This window comes from Diorhabda carinulata, chromosome X (assembly GCF_026250575.1).
Source record: "Diorhabda carinulata isolate Delta chromosome X, icDioCari1.1, whole genome shotgun sequence".
NCBI classification, from domain to species: Eukaryota; Metazoa; Arthropoda; class Insecta; order Coleoptera; family Chrysomelidae; genus Diorhabda; species Diorhabda carinulata.
Genome location: NC_079472.1, coordinates 64,438,924 through 64,464,912, shown reverse-complemented (window position 1 = coordinate 64,464,912; position 25,989 = coordinate 64,438,924). Strand labels below are relative to the sequence as shown.

At 32.7% G+C, this 25,989-nt stretch overlaps 1 protein-coding gene across 3 annotated transcripts in view; it reads left to right on the top strand.

The window, feature by feature from the left end:
• LOC130902529 (disintegrin and metalloproteinase domain-containing protein 11) overlaps nt 1-25,281 on the top strand; it is a 750,052-nt gene extending 724,771 nt beyond the window's left edge. For 2 of the 3 annotated variants that reach the window (XM_057814747.1, XM_057814746.1), the window contains 7 exons: nt 8,258-8,329; nt 11,245-11,315; nt 12,884-13,097; nt 16,306-16,438; nt 18,422-18,672; nt 18,732-18,857; nt 19,273-25,281. In XM_057814747.1, coding sequence (XP_057670730.1) covers nt 8,258-8,329; nt 11,245-11,315; nt 12,884-13,097; nt 16,306-16,438; nt 18,422-18,672; nt 18,732-18,857; nt 19,273-19,531 — 1,126 coding nt within the window. In that variant the 3' untranslated portion in view covers nt 19,532-25,281. The remainder of the gene's footprint in view (nt 1-8,257; nt 8,330-11,244; nt 11,316-12,883; nt 13,098-16,305; nt 16,439-18,421; nt 18,673-18,731; nt 18,858-19,272) is intronic. The other variant, XM_057814748.1, reaches the window with a different exon arrangement.
• The last annotated feature ends 708 nt before the right edge of the window (nt 25,282-25,989 follow it).

Here is a 25,989-nt window from a genome sequence, read left to right as displayed (position 1 = left end):
AAAATTCGAAACTTATTTCTCTAAAATCATATTACATATTGATTTCATGGTAAATTCTCAATGTTCCATCGTAGTCTAGATGACTACTTTTGCTCTATGGACACTACAAGCTTACCCTTGTCACTAATGTACTAAAAAAACTTTCATCCATATAAATGCGAGTTAATACTTGAATTCTTGAAATAACAGCACCAACTCTCTTTATTGCCAACATCCACAACATCCAATAAAATAGAGCATTTAATAAAAAAAACTTAAGTGCCAAAAAGTCTTCAGACTATGACCTAGTCACAAGTAAAATAATCAAATAACTGCCGAAGAAGGGAATAGCAAATCATCTAAGCAATAATGAGAGTAGGATATTTTCCAGAACAGTGGAAATTTTCTAAAATCATCTCAATTAACAAACCAACCAAACCTCTTAATGAAATTGTATCCTATAGAACTATGCATGCGGAAAAAATCATTGCAAATAGATTGCAAGAAGAAATTGACGAAAAATCTTCAATACCTAACCACCAATTTGAATTGAGGACAAAGCAGTCTATTATTGAGCAAGTGCACAGAGTTGTAGAAACTATTCAAGAAACTTTTCAAGAAAAAAGTTATTGCGATGTTGTATTTGTAGATGTCAGTCAAGCTTTTGACTTAAAAACCAGTTTTCTCATGCATATATGTTGTCTTAAAGTCGTAATTCGAAGAAAGACACTTTCAAGTAACATATGCTGAGCACACTACTCAAATTGATGGAATAAATATCAGAGTTCCCCAAAGAAGTATCATTGGCCCAATTCTATACACGCTCTTCACCGCTGATTTCTCCTTAAATGATGGTTCATTAACGGCCACTTTGACAGATGATACGTCGATACTAGCCAATGACCAGAAACTGGAATGATCCTTTGAATTACTTCAGCATAGCATACAAAAAACACAAGAATGTGCAAACAAATGGAGAATACTAATCAATGAATCAAAATTCTGTTGCCTTCACCAAATGCCGTAGTAAAACGCCTCATATTTTTATGAACAACAAATTAATACCAAAGGCAGACAGTACTAAATATCAAGGTACCAAATTAACGTGGAGAACACATATATGGAGCAACTTCAGCAAACACGATTGGTTGCTTGGTCATAAATGGCAATTATCCCTTCGAAGTAAGCTCCTTGCATACAATGCTATCATTTGACTTTGGAGCACAGCATCAGATAGCAGCATCGCAATTATTGAACGGATATCTATCAACCGTTAAACCTCTTCTTGGTTGCACATGGTCGCCCCTACTAATGTACACAGGCTCGGTTCATGCTCTTATAGAAATTGCACCCCAGATCATGTAGGAACCACCTCCATAAGCAACTCGCTGTTCAAAGCAGGAATCTGCAAATCGCTCTCTTGATCTTCGGTACACTTTCCTTCTAATCTATGGTAGTAAGAGGAATTGGAAATGCTGCTTGGTTCATTCCAAACAGGAATTATTTATCATGACTTAAACGTGTCTACGGTACATAAATACAAATATCAAGGGACTTGGATTAATTCGAGAAGTGACATTACTAAAGAAATAATAGTAAGAATTGAAAAAGAGAATGATAAAATGTTACATATACTCGATTCTTCTGTACGATATGGAGACTTTAAACAAAACAATAATGAAAAAACTGGAAGTCTTTGAAATGTGGATATTTAAAAGAATACTGCAAATATCATGGACAGATAGAATCGTAAATGAAGAAGTTTGACACAAAATGACAACACAAAAAAAATTATTAGGTAGGTACAGGGCGACGAAGAGTATCATGGCTGCGAAGCTTAAGGGAGTATTGTAGCAGATGGCATTTAATAAAACGATAACGATTTAAAAGAGTAAGTTTACATTGTGCATTTTTCAAAAAGTTTTCTGTGCTTAATATTCGATGTTGTTGTAGATTTTTTGAGGTAATTTTTGTAATAACTTCAACTCAATATAATATAACAAAAAAGGTTTGTATTTTATATAGTGGGTTTACAAATGTTTAGGAATACAACAAACACAAAACATTTTTATTAGATTAGAGCAACAAAGAGCTCAATAATTTGTTTTCCATATATAAACGTTTAGCAATCGCTTTATATTAGTTTTAAATACGAAATTATATAATGAAAATCATATATAAAATGAATTCTTAGGAATAAATTATAATTTCCAATATTCTGGGAATAAAAATTTTATAAATAAAAGCGCTGAATCTTTTAATAATAACAAATCACCTACATGATAACTTTAGTTCCATACCAAGACCATAACCACCCTGTAAGTTTGACGAATAAATGATTTTATAAAAATTAAATAAAAACACAAAATGATCGTTTTATTTAGTTTTATTTAAGCTTTAATTTGTTTGTGGTAGTGCTGCTGAACTATATTCTCTTTATAAAACTTTTGTGCTGCTAATTCAGCAACATTTAGCTATTTATCGCATTTCATTAGATATAATTGTTAGATATCATTTAATTAGTAGATTTAGAGCACTAAATAATCAATTTTTATCCATAAAATCAATATCCTCGGTCTGTATAATTTTGTTGTAAACAAATTAAAAAGTGATAAAAAACAAAATATTTTCTTTGGTTACTTTATTAATCAGAAATATAGCATAAAAGAGGATGGAATAAATCACCCCCTACCTTGTAGATTTTTTGAGAAGTCGTCTATGCTTTTCTATACCTGAAAAGATACTTTGTGCATGAATCTGCATCGCATAGCTCTGCTTCCAAAGTACGTAGACTGTTCCCAAACTAAAAGATTTTTCTGGGGTTTTTCCCGATTCCCGAGGTATTAGGGTTACTTGTTCGAGGTACCTAAGATTTTTAAGGAAATATGCAGGACATTCGCATAGTAGATGCTCTCCAAAATCGATTTACATAATGTACTATTATATATCCACTCTGTGATAGCAGCTACTCAATTACTTAAGGATGGTGACATTTTATAATGCAGTGTTACTATTTCTTAGTCCTCTAATATCGTGGTATATCAAAATATAGAGAGTGCCCCCAGTTAGTTGCTTCAAATTACGATCTTACTTGAATAAAATGAAGTTCTTCAAAAATTTATTCGTTCTCGTCAGATCCATTAATATCTAGTACAAGCTAGATTGTAACTTTAGAATCTTGAGAAGAAAGGAGGTTCGGTAACACAACAACGAAATAATGTCATATAATCACATTCATAAACGATTTGGCGCTTTCAGGAAGTGTGCAGAAACCCCTTATACGGATGTTCCGGGACTTGATTCGAATAATTCGGAAGTGGGCAGATGACGTGAAAATTATGCGGTGAAAAAAAAATTTCTCATACGATCCCTCGTTTCAGAGATATAGGCATTCAAAGTTGTAAAATTAGAACTTGTAATTGAGTATATTTTCTAAATTATACATTCGTATATTATGTATTTTTGATTAATCGTTACGGATATACGTTTAGTGGGTTGGATACAATGAATAATTCTTCACACTGGAGGTCAAGAGTGGTTCATGCCCACTCGTTAACAAGCTGTAGCTTTCACTATCTAAAGATAGCAAAAATCAATTTTTTTAACAGAAACTCTTTGTAACCATTTAAATTTTTCTACACATGAGTTTTTCCCTATGTAAGTAACACGATTTTCGAAAGTATGCAGTTCAATTAGAAATATTTCAGTACTGAGTGAGTATTTTCAATCAATAATTACAATTTATGACTTCTCTTTAAGGTAAACGGTTTCCTTCTACATCTAAAATCTACAACAATCTAAGAATCTACATATTTTCTGAGCTATAACTTTTATCGAGTTAAATAAAGAGTAACTTTTGTCAAAAAATTGATTTTTGCTATTTTTCGATTGTACAGGTTGTCCTTATAAAAGCTACGGGCTGTTAACCATTGAGCACGAGCCATCCCTGGTGTTCATATAGTAGTGTAGAATTATTTATTCCGTCAAACACACCACATGGACATACGTAATCATCAAAAAAAAAATTCATAATGTTCTAATATATAATTTGGAAAATATACTTAAATATCATTTCTTTTCTCGCAAATTTAAACGCCTACAACTCAAAAACTACGGGTCGTATGAGAATTTTTTTTTCACAGCATTATTTTTACGTCATCTTCTCACCCCCGAATTTTTTGCATCGTGTCCTGGAACTATATAATTTATGTTATCATCTAAAATCGGCAACAAGAGACTGAAGATGTGATGATTTTTTGAGTACAAAATTTGTCACGTGGTTTTTGTTTCAAAATGATTTATTACATGTCATTTTTGCACATATTTGTATAGTGTAGCACGCAGTGTAGTAATTAGAAACAATATTAGTGCAGTCAACATTTTAGGTCTCATTTTCATTCATTTAACAGCGTTGCTTTTGTTGCTCAATTCCACAGAATCGTTCTTATTACGAGATTTTGTTTAGTATCATCATATTTGAAGGCTAGCAGAATGTGTTTTTGCTACTTATTCACAAAAAAGTGAAAAAATAACAGTTATTTTTGATATCGTTAGTTTCTTGTATAACAATTTTGACATATACTAATCCAAATCTACCTACCTTTCAAAAAACGATGTATTCCTGGAATACTCATCCGATGAAGTCATCTCCTTTGCTATTCGTTCTTCTTCCTACTTTTAGTGGTTACGCTCTTGCTGGTTTCTTGACCTTTTTTCTAGATTTGTTCACAAACTCTTTTATATAAATTTTGGGCTCTAAACTCTAAGAATCTTCGTCTAGCGGTATCTTTTATGATTTTTTCTATCATCGTCTGGTCTAATTCTCGATATATCTGCTGGATTCTGATGAGGGATTACACTGCTTCCATTAGTCTGTTGTTCTTTTGGGCAGATTAATTTCATCAGAAGTATTTCCATTATTATTATTAATTCATCAATAGTATTGTACGATGTTATTCAAAAACTCAATTTAACATTTCCATTTCTGACGATGCCGTTAATTTGACCTTCTAGAATATTTCTTTACCTTCGGAAACAGCTCCTATGAGAACAAATATGGTAAATATGGTGGATTAGAATCAACAAGAAGACTCGAAAACTCACGTATCAAAAACAGAGCTTTATTATGATCATTTTCCTGGCTTTTTCTTCACTTATTGTTTTGGAAACTTTCTTGTATTCTAATCGTATGTTCTATTAATAATTGCTCATACTTGTCTCTTTTTGAAACAGTTTATTTCCATTAACTGATTCATTTCCATTTTTAAATCGCTTATACCACTTCAGATTTTATCCATTGTCATCTTGAACTCACCTCGTATATTATACAGAGCGTTCATTATTTCTCCTGAACTGAAAAGGGAAAATCTGACAACAGTGCAAATACCACCATAATACTGGCCGTATTACAAAATCCTTGCGCACAAAAATTTATAAAAATCGTTTCCGGGATAATTGAGTCGTTCCATATATAAAACTCACTCTGTATATTCGATAGAATATATTTTATATAACCTTAGATTAATTTTTTCGTGAAAATACATATTTACTGACATTTTTGTAATAAGAACGATCGGAAAATCTGTTATTATATAATGAATTTTGTTTTCACTTACGAGTAATGTTTCAAAAAAGTTAATTGTTCTGATAGAGCCGTTTCCATCAAAACTTACTATGAGTGAATTCTCCATCTGATAAAAAATTCACTTAATTTCACAATTCACCAGCTAGATTAGGGCAAATACTTTTAAGTGCGAGCCAAAATAAAATTTTCAAAATGTCTTGCTGAGCACACGCAAATGTTTTTTTACAAATATACTATGAGTATCATTTTAAATCATTTGGTCAGAATAATTTGACAGTTAATAAAATATAATAGTAATAATATTTTTACAATAAAATACACACACAAAGTTTTGAAATTTTATTTACAAAAACCCCACTTTTTCAATTCATTATTATATTTGCAAAATAACAAATTTTAATTTCAAAAAAAATTCGACAAGTGCGAAATGAAAATAAATAGTACGCGTGCTGTCACCTGTCGTACCTCGAAGAGTAAGAGAAGTGCACGTTCAATTCTATGTTGTTAGCCACCAACTAGCTTTATCAGAGTATAGGTTCGTTCCGACCCATGAAAGAACGGTCCTTGGTACAGCGACGATTATGCGCAATAAAGATTACGTGTTCCAAAAGGGCAGTTACCGTTATAGAAACAGTTCTATTTTGTGTTTCAATCGCTTCTGGGAAGTTCCTTCTAATATTTGGCTAATAGCAAGTACTGTTACCAAACCCGTGCATAGCCGAAGATTGCGCGGAAGTATCATCTAAACGCTTCCAATAATCGTTCTAAGAACGGTTCAGATTGGTAGATTGGAACAAACCTTATGTCACATAAATTCGAGTAGGGATATGTTTATATATCTCATTATTTATACAGGGTGTCCCACGACGAGTTAAAACGATCTGTATATGGCAAAATACTTATAGTAAAATTATGAAAATTTCTACGTTTTGGTTTTCGGATACGAATGTAAATAAAGCACCCTGTATATCAATACCCTTGGAGATATGAAAATGGTTTCTGTTGCTTTTAGCAGAATTAGACGTATTTGAATTTATGTTGAAAAATTTTTCATTATATACTTGGTGTGTATAAAAAGTGTTCAAAGTTTAGCTTCATAAATATCCAGTTTCTTTATTTTTTTAAATAGAACCACCCGGTTTTTTCTATTTTAATGCATTCCGGGCTACAGAATAAGGCAAATTCATGTGAACTTTTCTATACCTAAACCTCACCGTTATCCAGATATATTGCATGTTTTCTGTAAATTTTTAGAGATGCAGGTGTGGTCTAAATTTTATTTTGACTCGTTGATACTAAGAAATAAAAAAGTATTTTTCTTTATCTTGTCAAGTTCTGTGAGAAAAATCGAATCAAATTGTATTTATCAATCCTATTCCAATTTTTAGTTGAGATATTTGAGGTTTTAAATTATTATTGTATTTTTTAACAAGTTAGACCTGCATCTCTAAAAATTTTCAGAAAACATTTAATATCTGGATAACGATGAGATTTAAGTATAGGAAAGTATACATGAATTTGCCTTATGTTTTACCCCTGAATGTATTAAAATAGAAAAAACCGGGTGGTTCTATTTAAAAATTTAAAGAAGTTTGATATTTATGAAGTTAAACTTTGAACACTTTTTATACACATCCTGTATAAAAAGAAGAATTTTTCAACATATAATCAAATATGTCTGACCTTGCTAAAAGCAACCGAACAGAAACCATTTTCATATCTTCAAGGGTATCCTCGTAAAAAAATAATTTATAAGGGTTTGCAACGGTCAAATTTTTTACAAAAAAATTAATAACTCAAAAAGTATACATTTTTCGAGAAAAGTTCTTATACAAAAGTATACTAAAATTCCACGTAGATTTCAAAAATGTATTAATACACACGGTTTTCCATTCAAAATAACAAAGTTAGTTGATAAGATCGTATCCGAAAACCCAAACGTACAAATTTTACTATAAGTATTTTACCATATACAGATAGTTTTAACTCGTCGTGAGATACCCTGTATATATACTCAAAAATACCGTTGATTTCAACAATATCGCATATAAGAGAATAAAAAAATTACATGCAGGATTTTTGAATGGGCTGGATAAAGAAAGTAAAAACGCCGCATTCGGCCTGCGGGTCCATAAAATTGTCTTATCACTTTATACTCTAATCAAATTAGACGTTTACTTTGTAAGACAGTGACTCATGTGTTTGGAGGATTTCGAGAGAGAACAAAACATGAAAAAAGCTGCGTTTTGGAGGAATATCATAAAAATATAATATCATTACCCATAAAAAAAATTTAAACGAGGAAAAAGAATTGGGATATTATAGATCATCTCCAAAACTCTTCTTCGTGGTATAAAATAATTTTTTTATATACAGAACCTCCATGCATCAACAGACATTGAATGATTTGATCTCGTGTCTACTTACTTTGCAACTTATAGCTATAATAAAAAACAACTGATAAAATATGTTCTTCAACATCAATAATTTGTTGTCTGGTATTCAATACACTCTTAAAATTATCAATTTTTTTATTAAATCTTCAAGCAGGCGCGGCAAACGGTTATTTCGTTTTAAATATGGTAAAAATCTTGTTCTACAAGTCCTAATAACATAAGTTTTTTGAAACAATCTATTGTACTTATTGTGAAACAATCCTTTACTGTATACTATTAAATTCTGCTTTGTTGATAGCCGTGCCGATTCTCAAAGGGTGCTCTTTAGACCAACGAACCATATGGGAGCTGGAGGAGCAGCACATTTCCAGTAAGTAAAACCAAGTTTTATGATCTTTCATATAATATATCAATCACACCACCCAAATACCTATTTAACTTTCCTAGTGCAGCTAACCTCCAAACAATCAATTTTCATTGACCACCTTAAATGAAATAAAGATGGCTCCAAACATCACTACAGAAGCCGGGGTTGGAGCCTTTAGAACTAGCACCAAATATATGGGTGATTCCGTTCTAACTGTGATTTTTTGTATTCAAAATTTCAAGATTTTAAAATTTAACTTTTCTAACTTTTTTATGCATATTATTCATCTATTTTACTGTAAAAATAAAACTCTAAGAGGAATTTACTACAACTTCAAAGTATCACGAGCAAGACACAAATGTCGGATTTTGAGTTCCACGGTACTGACTCATTTATCCACGGTACTGACATGGTAACTTAAGATATTAAACAACAAGTGCATCAATTTTCCTCAGTTTGATCATAAACATTAGAATTTATAAGGTAATTAGTTTAAATCATTTGTTACGACAAAAAAAATTAATAATTTATCGGTAAATTCTAGGAATGGACATGACACGGTACTGACATTCAAGTGATGTAGTATAAGTTTTCTTTAAGTGGCAAGTTATATTGTATAAAAATAATGTTTAAATATCTTAAGAATTATTCAATTAACACAAAATTTTTATTAATTGATTATTAATTAATGACTAGTACAAAAAAACAATACAGGACATTGAATATCACAGTTATAATGGAATCACCCATATATCATCGCTAGATGTGAGAAAACGAATTTGGTTAGCACTTGAGATCAGAGTACCACAGATCTATACGCCATGAAGCATTTGAGATGGGAGCTCACATAGCAGTGAGTCTTTTCCCAGGAGAAAAATAACCAAGTTATCAGCATAGGATTGATTTAATCGGTGATTAAATCTTCAACAACTAGACACCACTGGGCTGGAGAAAAAACTACGGCAACCTCTGACCGCAACCGTTTTTATAACTTTGCTATTTATATAACTCTCATCAATTTGTAACGATGTAGACTTCTTAAACCGAAATTGTTACTATGGATGAGAATTGGGTACATTTCTACGATCCAGAAACGATTCAACAATCGATGGTTTGGTTCTCCAAGACCTAAGAAGTTTCGTGTTCAAAAATCTGCTGGAATAGTTCTTGCTTTAGTTTTTTGAGATTGCCATGGAGTAATCATGATTGATTTTTTGGATAAGGATAGAACAATAACTGGAGATTACTATTAGACATTATTGACCACTCTACAAGAGAAAATTAAAGAGAAAAGACGCGGAAAGCTATCCAAAAGTGTTTTGTTTTTGCAGGACAACGCCCCTGCACAAAAATCTCATGCTGCCATGCAAAAAATTCGTGATTTGAATTACCAGAACACCCCCCTTATTCATCAGATTTGACTCCGTCCGACTATCATCTATTTCCTCAACTGAAAAAAAGGCTATAAGGTCGTAAATTTTGTTCCAACGAGGAGGTAATAAAAGCTGTGGAGGTCTGGTTTGTAGAACAAGAAGAAACATTTTTGGTAATTATACACTTTCACGGTCACCTGGTTTTTTGGCTCTAGAAAATCGAAAAATGGATGGATTTTAATGATCTTGGTCTCAAAATGTTCCATTTCACTGTGGATTTATAAAAAAAATTAGTAGAAATAGCTGGAATGAAAATTTCTCATAGTTTTACTGTTTTAAATCGTAAAAAAAACGGTTTTGCAAAATAATCCTTTACAAAAAATTATGGTAATTATACACTTTCGTGGTCACCTGGTTTTTTGGTTAGGTTAGGTTAGGTTAGGTTAGGTTGGCTCTAGAAAATCGAAAAATGGATGGATTTTAATGATCTTGGTCTCAAAATGTTCCATTTTACGACGGATTTATAAAAAAAAATACGAAAATTAAAAAAAATAAATATTTTCTACAGTTTCATGACTTTAAATGCAAAAAAAATGACTTTCTACATATAATCCTTCGTAACTGTTTCTGACGTCGTGGAATCAAGTTCGTATATTTTTTTTCGCAATTTACATAAAAAAATGAATATTTTGAAAAAAAAAAGTTTTTCTACTATTTAAGGTTTAAAACTATTAAAAACCGCAAATTCAGCCACTACCCCCGTGTTTTTCATAAATTCGTCGTAAAATGGAACATTTTGAGACCAAAATTATAAAATTTTTCTATTTTTCGATTTTTAATGGTCCAAAAACTATTAACATTGAACAATATAGTACGAAACTTTTCACGAAGATTGATTGTTTTTCATCGATTTCATTTTCAGCTATAAAAACTGAAAAATACATTCTTTTTGGATTTTTTTTCAAATTGTTTATTAATTTATGTAGAATACAAAAAGAATATAAGAACTTTATCTGATAATGAGATAATTTTTTGTAAAGGATTATTTTGCAAAACCGTTTTTTTTTACGATTTAAAACAGTAAAACTATGAGAAATTTTCATTCCAGCTATTTCTACCAATTTTTTTTATAAATCCACCGTAAAATGGAACATTTTGAGACCAAGATCATTAAAATCCATCCATTTTTCGATTTTCTAGAGCCAAAAAACCAGGTGACCGTGAAAGTGTATAATTACCACATTTTTTTGAAAGGTTTAGAGACGTTGCAGATTCGCTGTAAAAAAATAATAAATTTAAGAGGAGAATATCTTGAGTTATAAAATTTTTTATTTGGTTCTACAGTAGGCTAAGAATTTTTCAATATATCCTCGAATATGCAATTCGAAAAATAAACTTTCAGACCTTTCTCCTAAGAATTTGGAATATATTCTGTATGCTTGAGACAGTTCTGACATGGGGTACTAATAGAAAAAATCTAAATTTATTTTTTTTTATATCGTTTTTTTCATTTATTTATTAATTTATTTGATTGTTACTTTCCAGGGACCACAAAATGCAGCAATTGAAAAGGATAGGCGTTGGATCATCTGCTGAAGAAGATCAATCTCAATCAGGTAGAGCAAATATGAAATAATTTATATATAACTATAAAGTCATTAAAAAAAGGTATTATTATAGATTTATAAGCAGCTTGTTATTATTATAAACCCACTAGCTGACCCAGCAGACTTCGTACTGCCTCATTCGATAATTAAAGGACCTAAACTTTTGTATAAAATAGTTTTAAAACAAACAAAAGGAACCTTTTTTTTACTAAAACAAATAAAAAAATGCTCTGCATGAGTTTAGTTTTATTATTATTTTCAATGAATTACACATGATGTTGCTTAAATACAAAATAGAGTTTTTCTGAAGTATTGGCTAACTATAAGGTTTTTTTAAGGTCAAGTTTAGTAAAACAACACATGCAGTAGCGAAAACTAGCACGTCTATATGATATCGGACCAGAAGAAAAATTAAAAAACAAGTCAAATCAAAACAAAATAAACATTCAATACAAATACCAAGAAACGCAAACACACACGACCGTCTTCAACGACTGCTAACATTAAACTTTCAATTTGATATTGACAGACAGACACAGTTATGATTCAGTCTATTAATCAATTCAAAGCTTTATGATAAACTATATTTTTTATTTTTTTTTTTTTGTGGTGCGTAAATAAACAAAGATGACGGTATTCGGACACGCGAACACGCAACGTATAATTGTCCATGCGCGAAACAGAGAAACTCCAAGTTGATTCCGCAAACTTCCACCCGATTGGTCTTGCGATTTATTTATGGTCTTCGCAAAGGCCAGACGTACCGGAAATTATAAACGCTTGAAATCGAATGGTAAATCCGTTGGAATCATCGGTATACGCGATATCAAGACATACTCTTTCATATTTTCCATTTATAATTGTTGCCTCAATGATTCATCACCTTTTTCACAACCAATCTTGTTCCATTGAACAGTCGATGCTGATTAATGTTACGCAACATGATGAGAACTGATCCTACTGCAAATTGTGGGGTTATCCACTGATTTCAAGAAAACTAACTGGGAAAACACGCTGTATAAGCTCCTCTTTTGAGTCTGTGATGTGACAGAAATCTGTTGGTAATGTGATGAATCCGGTCGAGGTGTCCAATGCCCAAAAATTGCTTTGCAAACACATTTGCAAAAATACCAGCTTGCTAGGAATAAAGTGTAACTATCACAGAAGATCAACAAGAAAAGGGGACAGAGAACTTAAAATGTCACTATCATCAAGGATCACTCTTTGTCTGAGGTATCGATCGACATAGAGAATGTATCGACATATTAGTTGATTGTGATTGAAAATTTAATTTGTGATAAAACATCAACATATTTATTCACCATTTAAACCTTTTCTGGACTTTCACAAATAATGCAAGACCATAATTAGCATTATCCAAATCGGTCCAGCCGTGCTCTAGTTTTCTTGAGAGTAACGAACAACAATTCATTTATATACTTTTATTTAACAACATTATTGGTATAAAATTCATATACTGGGTGTATATACAAGTCAAAATCAATTGGAGTTTCCAATAAATTGCAATTCAAAATTTGTTTCTATAGATCTACGTTATAATTATTTGAAATTTTCAGAGAAAAAGGGGATTCTGAAGAAGCACGACTACGGTATGTTATTATTGGGAGACGGAAAAGAAAATTGGGTGAACAGTACGCAAAACGACGAGATTTTAAGTCAAGTTGATATTTCGGAGTTGACAAGTGGAGCGGAAGTCGAAAGAACTTTGAAAACTTTGAATGGATATCATGAAGATATAATAAAGGCGTTAAGGAATGCTGCTACACATAGGTGTGTCTTATACTGTAAATATTTATCATTAAAGTACTGTTTCCCTAATTTTATTTGTTGCTTTAGGCACTCAATGACTATGCTTGGAAACTGAGGCATGTTTTCTGTTTCAGTGTTTTCATTTTCAGTTTTTCTAACCTCTACTATTTGTAACTCATAATTGTTCACCTACGTTGATTTATTCTGCTATATTCATTATCATATTCTGTAGGAAAAGTCTCTTCATTGTCCTGGTCTTGTAATTACTTTCTCCATCAATTCCAAAGGCTAGAAGCATTCATTTCAATCCAAACGTCATTTTTGCCATTTTTATATAAGACCAGATGGTAAACTAAGATTTTTCAGTATTTCAAGAACAGAATGCTTTTTTTTTCAGATTAGCATCACTATCGAGAATTCTTTTTATCCACAGTTAATAAACTGTTCTACTTATTTTGCTACTATTTTTAGATTTTACCGAAAAAATACATTGCCAACACGACAAATATTATAGACAACGTATATTAGAATTAGGACTTGGTTTCTATATGCAAATACTTATTTATATGTATCCACGATTAGTTGTGTTTTTATTAGTTTAATAACAGACTCAATAGCCTGGATTTTTTGCTACTTTGTGCAACCAGTTTAATCTAAACTCTGCCTACTTAACAAAGCCTAATGACAATGAAATGCTCCGATCAAAATATCTAATTATCCCAATTAGATTCGCCAGGAATAATAAATTTCTTTTCGTATCCTTTACATCAGGGGTTCCCAAAATGGGGGGGCGCGTGGAGAAAGTCCAGGATGGACGTGACACCCAAATAAATAAATAAAAAATTTACAAAAATAATTTCCTGAAATCTTTGAAATAAAGTCTTTCTAAGTTTTTTATAATTGTTTTTGTAAAGTTTTAATAAAGTTGTAAACTTTATCGAAGAAGGCTACAGTTTTTAAAACTACAAAACACACAAGAGTTCAAGGTTCTCAAAACCGTACCCCTCCATAGCAGTTACGGTCAGACGCAACGGCCGTGTGTACCGATACCTCCGTATGGCCTTGGTGTGAGTGCGAGTGTCCCCGCACCCCTTCCACCCGCGCCCCAACCGCAGCTTCAGTCCAATGTCAACAACCTTGCAGTTGGTTTAGTGCTTGCGTTGGAACTAGTTCGTTCTGGCACAGCGCTTTCCGTGGAATATCGGCAAAGAAACGCAAGTATATTGACGATTATATTCAATATGGGTTTGTTTCCTTGCTTAAAGATAATGTTGATCACCTTCAGTGCGTTATTTGCTATGAAGTATTAAGCAATGACGCGATGAGGCCTAATAATCTCTGAGACATTTGTCAACCAAACGTGCCTCTTTAAAGGACAAACCTAAAGAGTTTTTCGCTGCAAAATCTCAGAATTTAAAGCGCATGAAGTTAGATAGCACTGGATCTGCTACTCAGTCATCTCTTAAAGTGCTTGAAGCTTTCTATGAATTATCTCTTCTTATCGCTAAGGAAAAGAAAAGTCACACTATTGGTGAAACGCTTGTTAAACCGTGCCTTTTAAAAGCAGCCGATGTTGTCGTTGGAACTGATAGTAGGAAAAAGCTATCACAAATACCACTTTAAGACAACACCGTAAATCGCCGAATTGATTATATGGCCGAGGACATTAAAAACCAGGTGTTTGATGCGATAAAAAAATTCCCGTTTTTGCTATCCAGCTTGACGAGAGTATAGACGTAGCACAATGTTCTAATTTGATTGTATATGTTCGTTACATTGAAAATGAAAGAATGAAGGATGAAATGATGTTTTCTACTGAGCTGGTGACCACTACTAAAGCTGTAGATGTGATGATAGCAGTATCAGACTTTTTTGAGAAACACGAAATTTCTTAGCAAAAACTTATTGGTGTATGCACAGATGGTACTCCTTCAATGCCCGGCTCTCGCTCAGGCTTTGTTCAGTTGGTCAAAGAGAAGAATGCTGACGTGGTTGGGATTCATTGTTTTATTCACCGTCAAGCCTTGCTGTTTTGAAGCTATGTATTACAGTAGTCAACTACGTGAAGATTTAGGAAGTGACCACAAAACGCTGCTATTTCATACAGAAGTATGATGGCTATCAAAAGGCAATATGTTGAGAAGACTATTTGAGCTCCGTGATGAAGTGATTACGTTTTTGGCATTGCAGAAACAAAACGAGCTTAGTGCAGAGTTCAAAAAACCCAGTAACCAAGTGATTTTGGCTTATTTATCAGACTTTTTTGACACGTTAAATAACCTAAACTTGAAACTGCAAGGTGCAGACTCAAATATAGCAACACATCGGGATTCTATCAAGGTGTACGTTGAGAAACACCTTTGGATACGTAGTGTCAATGAACCCCAGCAAAGTAGTGTCAGTCTCAGAAGAAGCATGTTTTGAGGACGTTTTTGAAGAACCGCTTTTGAAAAACTTGATAATTGACCATTTGAAGAACCTCAAGGAGGAGTTCAGCAGTTACTTTCCTAACTTATTAGAGGAGTTTTACAAACTATCAACCGACCCGTTCAACATGGACATCAGTTGCTGCCAGAAGAATTGCAAGAGGAGGGAATAGAAATAAAAAATGACTCTGCTGCAAGATACGATTTTGAAAAAATGGACAAGCCCTCACTTTGGTTAAAGTACTCAAAAGTTTACCCCAGTGTTTCAGAGAAAGCTGTTCGGATATACTTGCTTTTTTCAACAACATACATGTGCGAAAAAGCGTTTTCAACTCAACTTGTGGCGATCAAAACCAAGTACCGCAACAAACTTGATGTCGAAAATGACCTACGCTGTGCTTGGTCTGAAACTTAGCCCAGGATCTTATCCAGAACATGCAAGCGCACCCATCTCACTAAATTACATTTTATGTTTTGTTTTTGTAAGTACGTAGGCCTATTGCTCTACCTTCCTTAAATTGAAAATGTATCTGTGTTACAATGTAAAATTTTGTATCATTAAGTATACAAATCGAGATGCAACCATCAACATATCTATACATATTGCAGACGGCTTTAAAAGAAATAATGAAAAAGGAAGTTCTACTCCGTGGATAATTTTCAGTAATCGAAAAAGTCATTCTGACATTTCCTGGACTGGGCATCAGATTGGGTACAAAACGCAGTTAGTTTAGAAACGTCACACAAAGCATTTTACGCTTTTATATTAATTTACTCATCAGTAATTTTATTATTATCCCCAGGGGTACCTCGACGCCTAGCGGAAGCACTAGTGCTTTGAGTGAAGAGTTATTAAGAAGGAGTATTGCGCAAGTAGCAGAAAGTTATTCTGATTATAAGAGAAGTGGCAGTAAAGAAACTATTTGCGAGCCATCGGTAAGTTATTTCATCAATTTCGTTATTACTCTCTGACTTATTCCAAAAATAGAAATTAAATTTGATATATTTGAAAACAATACGTGAAAAATACTTTCTATACGGCTGGCAAAATGTTTATAGAAACAATAGTCTTTAAAACATATTTCATATTGTCTTCTTCATTTAAATTTTTAATACTACGAATTTATTCTTGGATATCTTCTGCAGCACTGCAATTATTTGAATCTTAATAGCTGCAAGGGAAGAATAATAAGCAAAAAGCATATTCTTCTGCAGAATGTATAACTTTTCAAGCTAAACTATGTAGGTAAAAAACAATACAATAGAAATAACGATAAAAACCAATCAGAAAATACTTGTCTCACTAAAATAAGTTATTGAAGAAAAATGAACGAATATAAATACAAAGAAAGCACCTGATTTGGATCTAAAATTTTGAAAAATCTACCTCGGAAAGGAAACAGAAGTAATTTCATAAGAAATGAATTTAAAACAATCCACACACGATTAAATACATTGTTTATTGATGTAGCAGCACAAGCATTTAATAAAATGCGGCATGAAGAAGCTAAAATATTAACATCATATATTTCAAACAGGGTATTTTCGACTAATTAAAAAATACTCTAGTCGTGACTCCAAGACCGAACAACGCCCCGAAAAAAAAAAAATTAAAAAAAGATCATTCCAAACTCTTCATACTTTTCATACTTCATACTTTTGAAATAGTATTTCAAATTTCGGAGGTTAAAAAGTGCGGCGCTCTTGGGTTCAAGGTTGATGATCGATAAATACAATAAATATAAGAATTTTTAAATGAATATTAATACTGTGTGCTAAATGTCCTCCTAAAATGTACTTAATGTGAACATATTAATAAATAAGGTAAACTAGAGTCATAACTGTGATCGAATTCTTTTCCATATCCGTTGATTTTGAAAATCTGGTTTGCTGTTGTACATCTGAAAAATATACGTGTGGTAATTAATGCACTCCAAACACACACGCACATACATCTAAATTTTCAAAGAAAATAAAGTGGTGCATATGAAACTGATGTAAAACATAGAAATCAGTCACATGATTGTAAGAAATCATTTAAAAAAATTTGTATAAAAAATCAAACACAGTACACAAAAAAGTAATACACCAATCAATTTTCAAAATACATACTGGCACAATTACACTTACTCTCAACATTTTGTGTTATAAGCAACCCATTGTACATTCGAACATTCAGATTACATATTCTGCAGACCTACATACTTGTATGTACATAGAAATTTGTAATACATAGAAAAGTACGTATAACATTTAACAGAAATTACTTACGAATAGTTAAAAATCAGAAAGAATTAATTGCAAAATCGAAGTAAACTACTTACAAGCCAAAATAAATTAGATACAAACATTTGCATTAATTAAAATAAGCGATTTATTGGATATTTGCAGAACTTGATGTCCATTTGTAATGAAAATAAATATTTGCATGATTAAACTGACTCTAAAAATGTCTCAGATTTTCCTATATGCTTAGCTTTAAATGCCCAATTAAATTGCAAGAGCGAGTAAAACATTCCTGACAAGTGTATACATTTGTAAGCGAATCAATGTCCTTTTTAGAATGTACCTCATTATACCCAGTTAAATTAGTATTGTTGACGAATATGTAAATATTACACATTTTATTTACTTCAATGATCAAGCCATCAACCTAAAATATATTTACAAGTGAATATTAACGCAAATTGTTTGACGGTTGAGAAAGAAATCAAGTACAAAGTTTGTACCAGGGGCGTTTGACGACATTTGACGAACGCTAACCGCGCAGACGACGTTACGTTCTAGAGCATGCTCAAAGCGAGCAAGGAGGAGCGGAACCGTTTGGCATTTACCCACTCGTGATAATTTCACTCAATTTATAATTAGAAGCATCAAACTAGAATACAGAATCTCTGATCGATTTTTTTGTTACTTAAGGTGGTGATAGAGCAAGAAGAGGAAGACGACGACGAGGTCCCTCCTTGCGGGCCGATCCGCATCCGTAATCTAGAAGATCTAATCCGGCAACTCGAGCATCATTCGCGTCACATGAGCCCGAGCGGTTCCGAAGATATTCGAATGTCAGAAACCGAAGCCGATCGACATTATCGACAAGAATCCTCCTCGGCTTGCAGCGAGAGCTCCCATCAATCGCACAGGGACTCACGCTTCGTTTATGGTCGCTACAGGTAAAACATATTTACTCGATCAAATTTTCATCATAATTTTTTTGTTTTCAATTAAATAGGCAGCCGTCGTCAAGGCTACCTTATCCTCATCCCCATAGCCATCACCAAGTCGAGGAGGAGAGTATATACGAAACCGCAGATCATGAAAGAGGAGTACCATGCGGTGATACTCCTGATAGTGAAAGGTAAGAGCTTAACGAAAGTCATTATTATCGTTTTTTTCAATCCAAGTTCTGTTTGGTATACGACCTTCCAGAGAACATCTATTTTTGTTTATATTTAGTATTTAGCTGATCCTATATTTCTCTTTGTAAGTCGACCAGTGTTGTTTCTGCTTTTAAGATTCCTTCTTATTGTTTTCTTGCTAATCAACTCCAGAAATCCGTGATAAAATAGGCTTGTTATGAGGTTTTTCACTATACCACACTGTATTCATTTCATCTGTTCTTTTATTTCCTATTAGAATTGACCAAGACCATCTTCAATCATCTTCATTTTCTCGATCATCATATGAATCAAGTTTTTTCTCCTTAAAAGTATATAAATAAATTTGCTACCAACTGGTATTGGTAGTACTGTTTTAGTCTTCCTATTTTCTAGTGATGAATTTATTCAAGCTCAGCAGCAACTAGCCCGATGGGCGAGTGAAGACGCGATGGGGGTTCAGCCAGGTCCCAGCGGCGGCGGCAACGTAAGCAATACCGTACCACGAGAATACTACCCTTCTCCTAGTAGTTCGACGAGCGAAGAGCCACCGAGCATCGCTCGAGCGCCAGCGCCGACGCCTGGAGGTCATGTCCCCCATCCCGATCACGCGACTATCCACAGGCCGAAGAGATACCCCGAATATAAACACTGATAGTGACTCACGGGCGCCTTCGAGGCGCTGTACTCTCGTAGGCCCGATCTTGACCTAGCCACGTATACGCCCGCGAGGTACGTCGATCACCGCTCGAATCTTTCGTTGCCGAGACGAGTGAGCGCTCAAATCGCGGACACTGTTATTTAAATCGTAATAGTGATGCTTTTATTAAAACTTAATCGAATACTGATAATTTATTAAATTCAACAGAACCTTGGTTAGGTTAATACGGATAACCTCGATCTAAGTTGGTTGTGGTTTACTCAAAGACCCATTGTAGAACAAAACCTGATAGATGAATTTTGTTGTAATCATATAACTAACAAGCTTTTGACAACGGAGAAATATTTATAAACGGAAAGTAAGAGTTTGTTGGAAAGTTTGTTAGATGTTAATTGTTAGATGGTGGCGCTGTCCATTCTATGGATTCTATCCCCCATATGAAACCATTGGGAAAAATGACTCCAAAGTAATGGCAGATACAGCTCATAACCACCTCATTTTCAAGGTTTAACTAGCCAAAGTTGTCACGGAAAATTTTACTTAAAACTACCGCATAGCAAGACCTGAATGAGAAATCAATTATCAAGATACTGTAACCATTTCTGCTAATTACTTGATATCTTTTTGTTTATGATAATTGTTGTAATAAAGATTATTTTTCAGTGTAGCAAAAAAAGACTTCTCATTCGAAATGACACGAAAAGAAAAATCACGTTTTCCTTTTGGATTTTTCTCACTATAATACAATTCAGATTGAATGTATTTTCTTAAGAACGTTATCAAATTAATGAAGTAGAATATTCATTGCAAAAATTTTCTTATGAAATTTATAGAGAAAACGCACTTCACAACTAATCATCTTATATATCGGATTGTACAACCCTGGTCCGACCCTGGAGGCTGTAGTACTCAACATCTTTACTGTTTTTGTCCTCTTGATTGTTATTTCGTGTTATACATTTTGAAAAGCAAATTGAATTACTTTAAAAGAAAGTAAATAGGCAGAGTAGCAGGCGCAAACAGTGGCAAACGTGTGGAACGATTACGGGGGTCCCTCCTGAGGTTCTATTCACTGATTCGCCCAAAATGTTCCTCCGAGTTTGTTGTTCCATTGTATTCCAATTTCACTCATTAAGTATCTCACCTCATATGTACAAACGAGAAAGATTGGTCAAGATTTTGTTCCGGAAAATAATGAAACAATCAAAAAATGTTATCAAGATTGAAATGAGAAACAAATGGGTGTGAAAAAGACTGTATAAAAAGGAAACAACTGGTATGTTCACAGAATGACAGAAGCAAGATTATCAATGAAAGTAATGAGATAGATTCAACTCTGATGAGACTAATAACGTCGAAATTAGTCAGTAGTTACAAACCTCTCCTTGCAGTTACGAGTATTGGGGATGTTAATATCGACGAGGAGATGGAATTCAATATTCGTCGAAGCATTAGCCAGGAAAGTAGTTGTTTTCTTCCTTGAAGATCGGCAGAATACATTTGCGAAATAATCAATTTCGAAATAAGTATCAAAATAAGAGAGAGAAAGTGTTCGTAATGAGATATTTTATCCAGATTATCAGAAACAAAAAGTTTCTATCATTATTTTGGAAGTTTATGGCTTACAATGGGAGTAACTTGAATTCCAAATGGGCTGTTATATTCCAGCTAGACTAGGCTATGTCAAAAATCAGATTAAAATATTTTGAGGATAGTGATATACCGTTTTTTGAAGAAGGACGTACCTGCATCTCCTGCAATATCAGTGGAAGTATTAAAGGCCAGGCTACGAAAATATGGTAATCGAGCAAAATTAGAGGTCATTAATTTCTATGAAAAGTCATTTTTCTAAAGTTTGTTAATATATAATTATTATTATTGGAATCAGTTGTAATTTTTGTCGAAGTATTTGATAACATGAATTTCTTCTTATAAATCTAGAGATGTACCAATTAATAACGGACAGGGTTCATATTCTATATTAAAATTTGGGAATGAAGTGAATTCCAAAGAAAAATTCTAAAAATTAACTCAGCGATAGTTTAAGAAAACAGAAAATAAAATATCATCGTAATAAGGACTCGAATAATCCTTTCAATATACTGATTTATTATACAACAACATCGTCGAGAAAAAATAAGTATTTTTCAAGCATAGAATTGATATATTTATAACTGAGGGTAAAAAATATTACTTCGACGCATTTCGTAATCAGAAAGAAGACCAGCTCCGATTCTAAAAGGTCACCAGGCGACGATATGAAAAGTAAAAAGGGCTGCCCTTCGAGAAAAATATCAGATGTATATGAGAACTTTGACAAACAACACATTGAATCCTTTCCTTTCTACTCCTCAGCACCACAAGACTCATCAGAGTACAAATTTAATACAAAATATGCTTTCTCCATGTAAGTTAGGCCATATTTTTAAAATAAAAATATCCAACTTATATTTAAGTAATGTGGAAAAAGGAAATCTAAAGAAAAACAAAATGTACACAGTACTGCAGTACTACAGAGATTTTTGAGAAGATACTTACTGAAAGATATCTTCAACTTCTTCCCCTCTTGGCAGAGATTTTTGAGAAGATACTTACTGAAAGATATCTTCAACTTCTTCCCCTCTTGGCAGAGATTTTTGAGAAGATACTTACTGAAAGATATCTTCAACTTCTTCCCCTCTTGGCAGAGATTTTTGAGAAGATACTTACTGAAAGATATCTTCAACTTCTTCCCCTCTTGGCAGAGATTTTTGAGAAGATACTTACTGAAAGATATCTTCAACTTCTTCCCCTCTTGGCAGAGATTTTTGAGAAGATACTTACTGAAAGATGTCTTCAGCTTCTTCTCCTCTTTCCAAAGATTTTTGAGAAGATATTTCTGAACCTCTTAAAAAATATTCGATCATCTCGAGGGAACAATTTGGTATAGAAAAAAAGTACTCAACATGCTGATACAAAAATATCTTCATCAAATTTCTAGCTCGCTTTGAAAAAGGTAAACCCTCACTCTGTGTCTTCCTTGATCTCCTGAATGCCTTTTAAACTGTGAATCATACATAGTTGTTGCAGCTTACGGGTTTTTGGATTCTTTGTTTGTTTTTCTTCACGAAAAGAGTGGAATATTCACACCATAAGCTGGATGGCGATTTAATACAGCAGGTTTTTATGGCAAACACGCACTATATGCTGATTCTTCTATATCCTTTTTCTACTAAATAATTAGGTAAAGATGGATAAATACTGATATTTGGGGATTCATTGTACTGATGGAAATATTGGATGTTTATAACATTCTGTTCAATCGATCTTGATAATTTTCAGCATCATTGTCTCCCTGGAATTGATTATTATGTAGAAATTTTGATACTAGATACAATTTTAAAGAGTTTTTATCTTCAATAGGACTGTAACCAATGTCTAAATGTGTAGGTTTTTGCTATTAATTTTCGTTAATCTTTTTCTTTTGGCAAAGAAAAAAGTATTAATCCTTTTTTATAGTTCTGCGGAAGATTTTCAAATAAATTTTGGATTTCTCATCAATTTCAGAACTTCAGGTTCCATTGGAAGGCTACGAATTTTTCTAATACGTTAAAATGCTTGATTTTTTTGATTCTACATATAATTTGATATCATATTTCAACAAAATACACTCAATTAGATATATAATGTGAGAAAAATGATTTGGACCCACTTTCTAGTCCACTTACAAAATCGAGTTTAAATTAAATAAAATGGAATAGTTTTTAAAAGCATCAGTATTACGTACGTGGATAGAAATGATAATAATTGTTCACAATAAATTTATTAGGCTGTTGAAATACACTTTTTGTGCTTTTTAACACGCACTTTTTACTAAAATTGATATTCGTATTATTCAGTTAATATATATATTAATTAATATCCAAAAAAGTGTTCTTTGTTGACGCAATGAATTAGGTTAACATGTCTTCAATTCACAATAAATTAATAAATGTTTGAGTACATGTTATCAAAATTTTGTGATCAGCACAAAATGTATTATAAACAGATTTCATTAGTAACACTCGATTTGATATTCAAGATATACATTTTCACTTATTTATAAATTAATAGCAAACCGTCATTTAGAAAACAATCGTTTTCCTATACATACCACAGTTTTTGCTTAGATTCAACGTGAATTGAATAAAGATCATAATTTGATTTAAAGGTTTTATAAATATTAAGTAATTTATCCCCATCTATATTTATGAATACAAAAAAATGCGCATCCGCATCAAGACCGACTGGTGTATGGAGCTGTACCATACTAAAATCCTTCCTCTTTAAGATAAACCTTTTCGACGCTTCCATCCTGGACCCGCGTTCGAGTTCGAGTCCTAGTAAATCTACTGGAATGGTTCCTACAAAGGATTATATTACCAATTTTTAAAATTAAACGGTATACACTGCATATACTAAGAACAGCTTTGCAATTTTTGCTGCGTAGTCTCTGCCCATACTTCTGACTGACATCAACAGTCTCCTCTTGGTAGTAGTCGGACCCCTAATATTTCTTATTAGTCGCCTAATCGATTGATCCTTCTATTATGATCCTAAATATTCAGTGGATTCTTCCAACTCGATGAAAACTTCTTCGATTCTCATAGCTTGATAATTGTAAAGTTTTGCTTCGATCAATTGATCAAATCAGCTAGCCAACAAGCCATTTTTTGAAAAACCGCTAAGTGCTAGTAACTTTTGTTGATTAACCTCTTTGTTCCTTCCATTGATAATGATAAGACAACTCTAGTCCAAGAATATCGTCAAAGGATATGTTCCAATACTGAGATTCTAGAATTAACCCTCGTGCGACTCCATAAAGGAGCTGTTATTTCCATGCGAAATATCTCTTAAGGGTTCTTCCAGCTCGCCAATTTAACATAATTCCCAATGTCGATTTCCTTCTAGTATTGATTATTTCCTTGTTTTATCTGGAAAGTTTCGAAACCACATCGACAATTGATTTGCCCTTTTAAAAATCGAACTACTTGTAAGATAAGTTAACTTCCACTACTGTTAGAAACTTTAGTCTCATAAGCTTTTCTAGCACTTTGCCTGCAGTGGAAGGTTTCCTGATGCACTATTTGAGCCTCTTACCTAAGGTATGAAAACTCCTCTCTACCCTTTCCATATATCTGAGAAAGTTTTCAGACATATATTTTTCTTTTTGCCGAATTTAACTTTTCTCGTGCGCAGGAAAGAGTGCTAGGACTATCATCTCCATCATCTCGACGTGTCGTGGTGGTGATTTTGATACTTGCCGAGTTTCTTCTTCGGTACAATGTTGTATCCTAGTCTCAAGGATCTGTATCAACTCAGATACCTTGTTGCTACTCGCTCTTCATATTTACTTGAACCCTTTTTGAATTTATTAACAAATCATTAGGCGGAAAGTCTTCATTTTTTATCTGTTTTTTTTGACATCGTTGGATGCTGGTTAGCGTTTTTCACATTCTTCATCGGAAGTTTCTCTTCTTCATGCTGACATAATCCACCATCTTACCAAAGAAAGCTATTGTGGAACAAAACATTCGTCAAGAGATGAGCGCAATTTAAACGAACCTACTATAGAGTCTAGCGTGAAATACAAGGCTACGTTTCGAACAAAGCGTGAACTCGATGGAAGACATTCAGATGACATAATTTTTACAAAACTAATTCGGTAACTATCCTTTAATTTTATGTATTCAAAAATAAATATTGAGGAAGTACAAAATAAAATAAAAAAAGCTCTCAATTCTTCTTGTTAGATGACTACAAATTATTCTTTTTTTGAAAAACATCAACATAAATAACAATAACTTGTCTTTTTCAAATATGATTCGAATTTCATATTGTCGTGAAGGAAATACAGTCTACAACTCGGTTAAAAAATCGTTACTAGTATTATTATCCACGTGTTCAAATAAGGTATGAGTCTATGATATATGATTAAGAGTTGCACAATTTAGTATAATTTGCTTTCAAATTCAAAATAACGAAGGATAATGTCTTGTAGCTCTCTAAATTATGATCTTTGAGATTCAATGATGTATATTAGTGAAATATTGTAGTTGTTTACTCAAAAACAAAATGCTCACCCAGTAGTTGAGCTCATAAAATATTTCTGTTTATTCTTACGTCATTTGTTATCGTAAATCATTCTAAAAATTATGTAAAATCACTAGAATATTTTGTACATTTATTGTTATTGTCAAAATAAATGATTAAATTATATATAAAGTTAAATAAACACCAAAATTTAAAATGTATAATATACAATATGACACTTTCACCAATATTATTATAAATTAATCGGTTTTGAAGTGTGGATATTCAACTTCATGATGTAGTTGACAGGAATTTAAAAAAAAATTCAAAAATCTTGTTAATTTGATACATTTTAAACTACATAATAAACTGGCTTTTGCGATAATTTTGCAATAAAGTAA